Below are 12128 nucleotides of genomic sequence, written 5' to 3'. Positions count from 1 at the left end.
GAACTCCCAACCTCAGGTGATCCACCTGCCTCAGCCTCCCAAAGTGCTGGGATTATGGGTGTGAGCCACATGCCCAGCTGAGTGTGGACCTTTATTTACTGAAAAGCATTCAAAGCACATGGCTTGATACGTGTCACAAGCTGGTTCCTCAGTCAGCATCTCATTTCTTTTTTTTTTTTTTTTTTGCATCAGCCTCTGAATCTTATGGATCTCTGTGAATGTTGAAGTGATCCCAGGCACTGGGGGATGATGCCTCCCTCTCCAGAGAGCCACTTCACCTCTTCCTCTACGAATCTCCAGCTGGATAACAGCAGGGACCTCACTTTCTTACTGGGTTTGGGAACCTGAGAGGTCCCAAAGTGACTCCTTGACTGGCATAGAGTTATTTCTCCAAACAAGCACACGGCACTTCCCAAGCCATCCTCCCAGACCCAGCGCCTGCACGCCGTGGGGCGTCATTTGGGTTGCTTGCTCTTTTCAGACCATCCCATCTGAGGAGGCGGCGTGGTGGAGGGAAGAACTGTCAGTGCGGCTCTGATTCAGACGCCTACCTTTGCCTCTGTGACCCTGAGCAACTTCAACTTGCAGGATCTGCTTCCGCATTTGTTTTGGAGACAGCAATGTCGTCTGTCAAGGTGTGAGGAATACATTAGGGAACGTATGTGAAGTCCCTATCACAGTGTCTGGGACACAGTGGACCTCCCAAGAGGATGGCCTGTTAGAATGGACTCTGAGCACCTTCTCTTCTAAGCGGGCCCTCTCTTTATCGCAGGGCCTTCCAGACATGATACCCGTTATCAATGCCCCGTCTTATTCCTGAGAATGGAATAACTCAGGTGCCAAGACTCCAAGCTCCTCCAGCTTGTTTTTAAAGCTGAGAGAGGGTGACTCCACTTCCCGCTGGTTTGTCTACCCGTTCCCAGACGACCGCAGGGGAGTTTGGGCGCCACGGTCATGTGCGTACTGTGTCTGCCTGCAATCATGAGGTCGACCCTTGAGCAGATGACCAGGGGAAGAAAGTCTGACCTGGTGCTGCGATCTACACAGACTTCTGCTGAGTTTGCTGTTTGCTTCTACTCTGAGTAGCTTTTCATTAAGGTTGAGGGTAAATTCTTTTTAAGAAGTATTAATAGTTTTTAAAAAGGAATCATTCCCTTTTACCTTTCCTTCTTTAAAAAGCTGGGGGTTTGGCCAGGTGTGGTGGCTCATGCCTGTAATCCCAGCACTTTGGGAGGCCAAGGCGGGAGGACAGCTTGAGGCCAGGAGTTCAAGACCAGCCTGGGCAACATAGCAAGACTCCATCTCTGCAAAACAAAACAAAAGTTAGCAGGGCGTGGTGGCACGCACTGTGGTCCCAGGTACTTGGGAGGCTGCGGTGGGAGGATCACTTGAGCTCAGGAGATCGAGGCTGCAGTGAGCTATGATCACAACACTGCACTCCAGCCTGTGTGACAGAGTGAGACTCCATCTAAAAGCAAAACAAAACAAAACAAAACATCTAGGTTTGGCGCAGTGGCTTATGCCTGTAATCCCAGCACTTTGGGAGGCTGAGGTGGGTGGATCACTTGAGATCAGGAGTTTGAGACCAGCCTTGGCAACGTGGCGAAACCCCATCTCTACTAAAAATACAAAAATTAGGCCGGGCGCAGTGGCTTACGCCTGTAATCCCTGCACTTTGGGAGGCCGAGGTGGGCAGATCACGAGGTCAGGAGATTGAGACCATCCTGGCTAACATGGTGAAACCACGTCTCTACTAAAAATACAAAAAACTAGCCGGGTGAAGTGGCGGGCGCCTGTAGTCCCAGCTACTCGGGAGGCTGAGGCAGGAGAATGGTGTGAACCCGGGAGGTGGAGCTTGCAGTGAGCTGAGATCGCGCCACTGCACTCCAGCCCGGGCGACAGAGCGAGACTCCGTCTCAAAAAAAAAAAAAACAACAAAAAAAAACACACAACAAAAATTAGCTGGGCATGGTGGCGGGTGCCTGTAATTCCAGCTACAAGGGAGGCTGAGGCAGGAAAATCGTTTGAACCTGGGAGGTGGAGGTTGCAGTGAGCCGAGATCACGCCATTGCACTCCAGCCTGTGTGACAGAGTGAGACTCTGTCTCAAAAAAAAAAAAAAAAGGAAAAAAAATATATATATAAATTAAAAATCTGGGGTTTTGCCAATGACTTATCTTTTATTTATTTTTATTTTTCTTTTCTGAGATGGAGTCTTGCTCTGTCACCCAGGCTGGAGTGCAGTGGCGCGATCTCGGCTCACTGCAAGCTCCGCCTCCCGGGTTCACGCCATTCTCCCGCCTCAGCCTCCCGAGCAGCTGGGACTACAGGCACCCGCCACCATGCTCGGCTAATTTTTTGTATTTTGTTTAGTAGAGACGGGATTTCACTGTGTTAGCCAGGATGGTCTCGATCTCCTGACCTGGTGATCCGCTTGCCTCGGTCTCCCGAAGTGCTAGGATTACCGGTGTGAGCCACTGTGCCTGGCCCTGATTTATCCATTTTTTAATGAAATAACGGGAGCAGCCCAGGAATGGTTTTGAGATTGAGCAGGTGGTTGCTGCCAGAGTCCCTCTTCTCTTTGAAGGCAATTGTGGCGTCCAGGCTGGGCTGTGTGTGGCCTGGAGTTTGTCTGCTTCCCCAGGCTTTGGGAAATGCAGGTACGCACAGCAGGAATGTTTGTTTAGCACAAATCTGATGTCTAGAGGAAGTGGTCTCCCTCCTCGCTTGTCCCTGAAGTAAACACAGAGGTCGCAGTTAAACAGGAAAGGCTGCAGGCTCAGTGCTGCTCCCCGTGACCCCCGCTCCCTTTTAGAAAGTATTGAGTCTCCAGCCAGTTGCAGGAAACCTGCTACTTTTCCATTCACAATGCAGCTGCCTAGCTCTCTATGGTGAGGACTGGAGTTTGACCAGATTTCTGATGAAAAGACAAAGCCCCTGGAAGCAGTGGGCCTCCAGTTGTGATGAAGCCCTTGGGTATTCAGTGGGAACTGTGCCCTCCGCTCGCTACCCTCTCAGCATGCAGCCTCTAAATGCAGCCACTCAAGCTGGCAGCCCACCTCAGCCTTGGCTTTGGTAGGGTGGCTGGGTTGGGTGCAGCTTCAGCTACAAAATGAAATGAGAGCTCAGTGCTCCCTTGGTATAGCTGGAGAAAAACCTCTTCCAATGAAGAAAAAGATTCCCTTTCTTGACAAATGTCACAAGCTGACAGCTCCTTAGAATGGCGTCTCTTGTTATCCACAGCTCTCTCCAGGGCCTATCACAGTGTCCAACTCTGAGGACAGGAGGTGCTCAATAATGTGACCAAGCGAATAAATGCACAAAGGGGTGGCTCTGAATGTCCCACAAGAGACCAAGCAAATCATCGGGAATTTGGCCTTAGCCCTAACCTGCCCAGTGCCTCCTGGGGGAGGGCGCCCCCATCACTGCATCCTCAGGAGGGTAAGCTTCAAAGCCAGCTCCCTGAAGAGGCTGTAACGGAAGGAGAAAAGCATGACAACACCGTGGTTTTCCAAGTGTTAGCCATTTATAAATAAGTACATTTGCTTTCATACATACAGTTCATTGTACAGATGACAATCTGTATACATGGGGCAGGAAAATGCATTCATTTGAACTTTTCACATCTATCTCACACAGCTCACATGTACAGACAATAAAACTGCTCAAGCAAGTACAGCAAAGGAAAATGTCTTTCCTTATACACAGGGGTCGATGCCTCTGCAGGGTGTGGGGCATCCCCACTGCACGGCTTCACAACTGTGTGGTGTTCACTGTATCGGGAGAGAACAAACATGCATTGGGTAATATACTGTACAGAGAAAGTCCTTTACATCGGAGTCATAGAAAACCTAAGGGAAAACTAAGTGCATTAAAGCTTTTTCCAGCAAGTGTCTTGAAAGGACAGCAAAGAGGAGGAAGAATCAAAATCATATTAGTACAAATCACTCTTTAATTGTAGACTGTACATGTCTGTACTAATTAAAATCATCTTGGATTTGGAGGAGACAGAACAGAGACAAAGATGCTGTGCTAGATGGAAAGGAGGCCACGCCTGAAAATGGCACCTGCCCTGAGCCTGATGAGGAACTGGCCTCACTCAGCAGGAATCAGCCAAAGGAAACAAAAAACAAAACAAAACCAGCACAGGAAGTGTAACTTACAGGATTTCCAACATCACCTGGGAATGAAGTGGAGATCTGGAGCCGGCATCTCTAACTCCCCCCCCCCCCCCAAGTAAATTGGTATGCAGTAAGGCAGGTACATTCAAGTACTGAATTTTCCAGAATTAACTCTTGTCTGGCTCTGGGGACCAAAGGGATTGAGTTGAGCCCCCTCTAACCAGACTTTCTGGTTAGCGATTAGCAAAAGAAAAATTCAGCCAGCAAGTGCTACAAAAACAAAGCAGCTAGGGCACTTCCGTTCCACAGAGTAGGTCTATCTGGAAAAATGAGCGCAGCGCTGGCCTGATCCCTATGCATCCAGCGGCAGCCTGGCAAGTCAGCTCAGCGTCGGTATCAGAGTCAGCAGGAGGCAATGAGATGACAGGGGTGAGGAAACATGAAAGTAACACTTGATTTTTGGTGTCCAATTATGCGTTCATTTGGTACTGACTTTCAAAGCTCTGACTGTGGCCACCATGTGGCCACAAGCATCTCAGGGTGGCTCAGCTGCTGTGAGGCTTTGGACACCGAAATGAAGGTTACCAACACTTCAGCCCTTGAGTGGTCTGTATGACAAAAGGAGTTGATGAAAACCCAGTGATTATTCAAGTAGCTCTGCACAGTGGCTCCACCAGCCCCATTGTGCTTGTGTCCAGGCCCCCAGCCAGCCACCTTTTCTTGGGAGCAGCCAGAGCTGAGTTCAAGGCATTGCATGGTGAAGGGTTCCATGACACGTCTTTGTAGGTAGCTCTTACCCCTAAGCCCTTTGTTCATTGTTGTTAGTCATGGTAGATGGTTGGTCTGGAATTCCTAGAGGAAGAGGAGAAAGAGCTGCACCTCCCAGTGAGCAAGCAGCAGGACCGCGCAGCCCTCGGTGTGCAGGCAGCAGCCAGCTGCCTTTGCAGGTCGGTTTCTGGAGAAATGGGCAGCCCAGGAACAGACAGGCAGGATGGGCGAGGCTGCTGGGCACTGGGAGCATCAAGAGGAGGCTGGGCACAGGGGCAGGCACCTCTTGCCCCCTGGGATAGCCTGTTCCATTTTGTGGCAAAGATTCAGTGAGCACTGGTTTTGTCCAAGGCATTTCTGCAGTAGAAAAATAACTATCTCTGAATCAAACCACCCAACTGTGACGCTTCTGGAGTTATAAAAGCTGGAGGCTGAGAGGAACTGAGAGGAGGGAGGCTCATGGGGAAGAAGGGGCTTCTCCATGTACCTGTCCCTCTACCAGAGCAAGGGAGCTCTGGGCAACCTTCTCCCAGCCTCTGCCTGGCTGAAGTCCAAAGTATGTAGTGTTCAAAGAGTTCGTCTTGCACAACTGGCACAGATGCACGAAGACCCCTTCCAGGCCTCTGTTCCCTTCTCCTGAACCTCTGAGCCTGACTGCCTGTTGCCCTGGAAGCAGCTCCCCTCCCCCGAGGGGATACCGCGGTTCTTTGCTACACAACAAGCACAGTGCAGAGCCACAGTGACACCTAGTGGTAAACTATGGTGAAGCACAAGTGACGTCCACATAGCCCACTGTACATGACTAAAATCTAAGGAAAAATACTTATGGATATTAAATTAGATACTGATTTTTCCTTTTTCTATTGGGTACATCTCTGGAATATAAAAATACCAATATTTAGAGAGGGGTTCATAAACTACTATACAATATAAGGACTGAGAATACCTTTCTCTAAGCTGTTCTGTTTACAATAATTTAGGAAAAGTGTTTAATAATCCAGGCTTAACTACATGAGCAAACTTGTATATCTGGACAACGACCTGGGGTACTGTACATGATTCTAATTAATGGAATTTTCCTGAGCCATCGAGTTTGTTATACACATCTAAAAAGAGGGGCACATGGGGGAAGAGCGAGAAGGGTTTGTGCTCTATTAACTTGGGACTTTAATAGTGCACGTCTGCAACCCGGACAAGATACAACAGCAGATACAAAATGGTCTCCATTTTGTCATGCCAAATTCTCATGTTACACAGGTTTTCCCTTTACTTTGTAAATAAACATTAATTGTTAATTGTTAATTGTGTGCCTTACTGATCCAGTAGATAAAAGTAACCGTGTCTCAGGAGTCCCTAAGAACATTGCTGGAAAAGCACTTTAAAATCACTGCAAATATTTTTCATATTAAAAAATTCTTAATCTTTTTGATGCTTATATACAACAGTTATTTCTTGTGCTGTAAATGTTGTAATCCACTGCTTTATGTCTTTCCTTTCCTTATTTTTTTCTTGAAAAATACACTAAAAGACAAGAGCAGTTCTGCTATTTTCTAATGAAGACATTACTCACACTTAAATACCCAGTACTTCAGTTACAAATTCAAACAGTAAAGTGCACCCATTTATAGACACGATGTGATAGAAACCCATTAGTGCAAGAATCCTGGGCCAATGGAACATACATCTTGGTGAGAAACCTGTTAAGCTGAAGTTTGTCACCTCTGTCCTCCATTTCAGGGTGGTATGAATTGAGTAAAACATTTCCTCCCACCTGAAGCCAGACACAGACTCAGCGAGTGTTTGCTGCTGGGGAAGGGGCAGCTCTGAAATACAGTACTCAGATCGTTCCATGGCAGTGAAGTAGCAAACAGGGCACAGGGCACAGGCAGTCTGCTTGTAAGGAAAAACGTCTCCTGCCCCCACAAGCTCTGGTTGGCATATTCTAGTCAACAACAACTGGCATGCAGCGGTGACATCTACTCCCTCTTATCATGGCCAAAAAGAATTGCATTTTGACTGTTGACATTTTAGGTGTTTTGCTGAATAGGGTATAGGCCCTACATCTCCTTTCTGTCCTGGAAAACTGAGAGACCTGGGGAGAAGTGGCATCAGTGGCATATTTGTAAAGCTACAGGACCTGCTCACTCTCTTGGACAGGTGAGTGTGGGTGGATGTGTGGCGTTTGAAATGAGCAGAAGCACTTTTCTAACAGACACTGAGAAATTCTTCCGAATGCAGTGGCTCCTCAGCGAGAGGCGGTTGTAAGGAATAAGATGCAAAGAGGCCAGCAGTGCCGAGACCTGGCCAAAAAGTGATCTGAGAGGCCACTGGGCTGCTGGCTAGAGGCTGCCGCTAGAGCTACACGCTTCATCTTCCTGATGTGAGAGAGAGGGCTATAGAGATGGAGAGAGGATGCTGATGCCCACCCTGGTCTAGCTGAGAAGGTAGTCCTTAGGTGTCAGGGAGGGTGGAAAGAGGCCAGGGCTTGAGTTAGTCCCACTAATTGCTTCCAGCACAAAGAGACAAGTCCTGGCCTGTTTTAGGTTTGGGGCTGGAGAGGTCCATCTATTTGGCAGAATCTAAATTAGTAAAGAAATGCTTCTGATCTCAGGTTCATGTTCCCTGTGTCTTAATGATCCCTTCAGAGGGCACTTATTATGACACATGGGTCTGGTCACAGCCAGATTTTTATTCAGGAAACTGCCCTTCCTGCAGCCCTTCCCTAACAGAGCAGAATGGTTCCTAGCAACAGAGAACGAATGCTCCTTTGTTTTGTTTCAGTTGCTTAGTTTGTTGGGTTGAATTGTTTAGTTGTAAGAGCTGATGTACAGCTAGTGCCAGGCCTGTGCCAAGGCTTTGCTTCCAATATTCTTGCTATCCACTCAATAGTGGCCTCACTCACTCAAAGGTCAGCCTACCAAATGACCACGAGACCTAGAAGATGTGCACAGTGACCATATCAGAAGCTTGCTGTCTATCTCATGCCCCCACCCAGGGCTACAAAACAGGGCTAAAAGGGATCGTTCTTCACCCTGAAACACTTTTTGCTGTGTCTGACTTTAAAATATCACACTCCCACAAATACTTCTAGAAAAAGAAACAGTTCCTGTAATAATAATCGAACTATAGATCTCAAAATGAAAGTTGACAACAACGGGCGTGACCCTGGGTGGAAATATTGGGACTCAGTCTTATGGTCCCGAGAGATTCCAATCTGTTTCTAGAAGAACTGATTTCTGTATGACACCATCTGGGTTTATAGAAGGAGGACCACTAGAACAAAATCTGGCCGTAGGTGAAGACCCAACTAACGGGATTGTCACACCAGCCAGCCTTCGGGAAGAGTTTCCTTTTCGTGGAGTATGACATTCAGTGATGTATCAGGATCTAAAAGGTAGATGACTCCAGAACAGACTTCCTATCGCCTTTCACTGAGAATTTAGAACAATCTTTTTTTGTTTTTCTATGTAGTCATTCCTTCCCCTACCCTGGAAAAGCAGCAGCTTTTAGTGGTTGTTGGCTAAAAACCTAGAGAGTAACTCTCAGTGAATTCTCTTAATAGCCACAATTCTCATCTAATTTCCTTGGCTGACTGCAACATTTAAAGGGCTGTTTTTTACATGTTCCTATGATGCCTCTTGGAAAATCAATGTAGTGACATTTTACATAATTATATTGGGGTTTTCTTCCAATTTAGCATTTATTCCTTCTCTCTCTTTGATCCTTTTACCTCCCTAGGAAGACCAGCAATAATCCTAATGCACACTGTAGACCTGGCGGCTGCAGGGCGCTGGCGGCCTGGGGAGGGCCACAGCATGAGAGTGCGCGGCGGCTGGCTGTGTGGGTGACACTGGCTAAGAATGCAAAGGCAAAGGGGCATCACACTCTTTCTAAAGTTTCTAGAAGAAAACGAACAAGAACACCTTATTTTTTAAAAAAGGAAAAAGACAATTACACAACAAGAACATCAGTGAAAGCGATTGTCTCCTGGAAAAAGCTGACCAGTGTGTGTGATCTCCCTGGGTTAAAGCACACGGCACGAAAATCTCCTCGTTGGCATCTGGAGAGAGGGAGAGAGCATGTGGCTGGGCACAGACAAGAGAAACTGAAGTCCTGGCTCCCGGGAGGCCGCTTCCCAGTCGGCTGCATGCAAAGGATTTCAGCATGTGGGCTGCCACCTCTGAACACCACACAGAAACTACATGAGAATTAAGCCAGGGAGCTACCTCAAATGTGGAAACCAAGCCTGAAAATGTGCAGTGAAAACATATGGGTCTCACTCCAACAAAACGTCTTTTAAACATTAGACTCCACAAATGGTCTCTTTGGTTTGATAGGGGATGTCTGCCCTTGCCGAGAGTCTCGGGACAGCTGCCTGTACAGGTTGTCCTGGTATGCCTGAGCCACAGGTAGAGTCCGAGCTACCTTCACATCGGGATAGGAGGAGGCCTGGCTGACTCGCTCCAAGAGGTCTCCACGAGACCCATTAGCCAGCAACCCATGGGGGCTGTAATAATCGTCCTCCAGCAAATGGCCATTCTGTGCATTGTTGGTTTTGTTATAAAAGGCAATGTTGCTGATGGATGACGGTGGACTGAAGGACTCGGGCTGAGGCAGGTTGCCTGGAGACGTGGGACTGAGGACGGTGTCCACGGATGACACAGCCCAGGTCCGATTCTGCTGGTGGAGGTGGGGGTACTGCTGAGTCCGTGCTGTTTTGTCTATGATCCCCATGAACGGTGTGGTCCTGGATCGGGTGGGCTCACTGGGGTAACCTCCTTGAGTTGGAGACACTGGCGACAGCTCATCACATGACCTCTCATATGCGGGTTTCAGTGGGATCTCCATTTGCTGGATGGAAGAAGATGGCCGGAAGGTCGGAGTTAGGTTGGAGGTGGAGGAGATACTATTGCTAGATGGAGAGAAGCGAAGGCCTACACTTTGGGAATGCAGCAACGGCCTGGGAGTTGGCGGGTGGGGTTTGATTTCGTTAGGATTGACGCTAATAGGTCTTCTGATTAAATGTGACACATCAGGGGAACCTAGTTGGCTGGAGGAGCGCTCCAGATCTAGTTTTGAGTGACAGACTGGGTAATAGGATGCTGACTGGCTGCGTCCGATCTGCGGCGTCTGGCTGTATCTTGCGCCACCCCGGTATGCTGAGGAAGGCCGCTGTGGAAGGTCCTCTTTGGTCAACCCTCCATGCTGACAGATGGCGCCTGCACTCAGGCTGGCTTGGACGTGCTGCACCGGCCTCCCATCCCCTACGATCCCCCCAATTGACCCTTGATAAACCAACCGGCTCTGGCTGACTCCTATGTCTCCTTGTGAAGACTGGTATTTACTGGCCATTGAATGGGCTACTTGGCCATAGGCTCCTGTGGGGATGACGGTGCTTGAATGGACGGCTGGGCTGGGCTGGTTACTTCTCACAATCTGGGCCTTGGCAGGCTGTAGCCTGAGCCCTTGCTGGGGAACTGCCACAGGGAGCTGAGGCATCTGGTAGGGCCGCTGGGCCATTTTGGATAATGGAGATTTGGGTCTGCCAGGAAGCTGACTGATGTTTGTTTCCTGCTGATAGCGCACCGGTGAACCAGACTGGGATCTATAGACACTCATACTTTCAGCTGGAGGGCTGGCCCGATACTGAGGGCCTCTCCGGAGAGGGGAAGGGGGAGGGCTTGGGTATTCTTTGCCCTGTCCTCCCACAGGAGGGGGGCTGAAACGGTAAGATCCTCCCTGATGAGCTGGGGAAGTGTGTGGTGGGCTAGGCCTGTAATGTGAGTTCTGATGAGTTGGAGAAAGGGCAGGTGAGGTGGACTGATAGGTCTGTCTAGTGGGAGAGCCTACAGAACTACTGGACCGGAAGTCAAAAACCTGATGAGAGCCAAGAGGTGAGCTGGAGATGTAGGCTGAGTCCCGAGGCGGGGGAGAGGAGGGTGGGCTCTGGATGACTGGGAGCCCCTGGCTGGGCCGGGCCTCTGTCTGGAGGCCAATGGAAACATTTTCAACATCCTGTTCCAGGTACTCCTCCTCGAATATATCCTGTACAGAGTATATGTCTTCATGCTGTGGTTCAGGTTCTGCTTCTTCCGGCAACTGTTGCTGAGGCTGCGGTGGTGGCGGCGGCGGCGGTGGCTGCTGCGGCTGCTGCATCTGTCTACACTCTTCTTCCACTCGCAGCAGAAGCCTCTGGATCTCACGGTTGTTGGGACACAGCTTGATGGCCTCGTTCAGGTCCTCTAAGGCTGCTGCGAACTGTCTGCTTGACAAAATGTGAACACAGGAGCTGGAGTTATTCTGAATCCAGAGAAAGCACCAAGAGCTGAGAACATGGTCACTATCTCAGAGAGCTGTGGTGGCGTCTGTGGGAGTCTGGGGTGTTTCGGTTTAGTTGGATTTATAGGGAAGGAAACAGGTAGACTCATTCTGGAAGAGTCCGAATGATTCCCTAACCCATTCAGCCTCCATCTTCCTTCTGGCCTCTCTGGGAATAGTAGAGAAATGCCCCATTGTGTCAGTCCAGCCAGGCCCTTCAGGAAGTTGTTTTGGTGCCCAAACACACACCAGGCAGTATGGAAGTTGGGTGGGGTTGTCATTTACAGGGTCACTGTCAAGTAGCTTAGGAACAAAAATAACTACATATTTAAAAATCTTGCTGATCCAGCAGAAATTTTTCTTTATGTTCTCAATATTTTAGCTCCAAATTTCAGGCCTGTTCTACTCTAGGCAAGAACCCTGTCCTTTGCCCTTTCTAACCCTCCTCTCTCAGAACTGCTGTGTCTCCATCTGCTCTATCGAAGTGGGGCAGGCACTAGGCTTGCTGACTAGGCCACTCAGGGCTGGAGCTGAGCTGACTCCAAGGAGACTCTCGTTTACAAATGAAGAAATGAACTGTCAGAGACATTCCCGTCTTCTCTACTAATATCACCTGGGAGGGGCAACTGGCCTGGTGAAAAAGGAACGATCCAGAGGGAAGGAGAATTTGAGTCAGGTTTCTGTAAGGACTTTGTTACCCCAGCTAGATAAGAGTGCGATCACTGCCACCACCATCACTAGCCTCAACCTGAGTGTGATTTTCAGGACCATATGCCCCTGGTCATAGCAGTGAACCTGAAGCAGTTCTTTCCCATGCAGCTGGGGAGAAGGAGGGCAGAAGGCGTAAGAGACAGTGACCAGTTACACAAAGATCACTGATGGCAGGTTCTAGGTTCTTCTGGGAGCTTTTCTGCCCACTGGC

The 12128-nt window shown here is 49.0% G+C and overlaps 1 protein-coding gene across 14 annotated transcripts in view; it reads right to left on the bottom strand.

Moving 5' to 3' along the window:
• Positions 1-3503: 3503 nt before the first annotated feature.
• Positions 3504-12128, bottom strand: part of LOC105483054 (tetratricopeptide repeat, ankyrin repeat and coiled-coil containing 2) — a 475702-nt gene continuing 467077 nt past the window's right edge. For all 14 annotated transcript variants that reach the window (XM_011743607.3, XM_071083397.1, XM_011743615.3 and 11 more), the window contains one exon: positions 3504-11150. In XM_011743607.3, coding sequence (XP_011741909.2) covers positions 9185-11150 — 1966 coding nt within the window. In that variant the 3' untranslated portion in view covers positions 3504-9184. The remainder of the gene's footprint in view (positions 11151-12128) is intronic.

Source organism: Macaca nemestrina, chromosome 17 (assembly GCF_043159975.1).
Source record: "Macaca nemestrina isolate mMacNem1 chromosome 17, mMacNem.hap1, whole genome shotgun sequence".
Lineage (NCBI taxonomy): Eukaryota > Metazoa > Chordata > Mammalia > Primates > Cercopithecidae > Macaca > Macaca nemestrina.
This window is presented reverse-complemented; position numbering and strand designations above follow the sequence as displayed.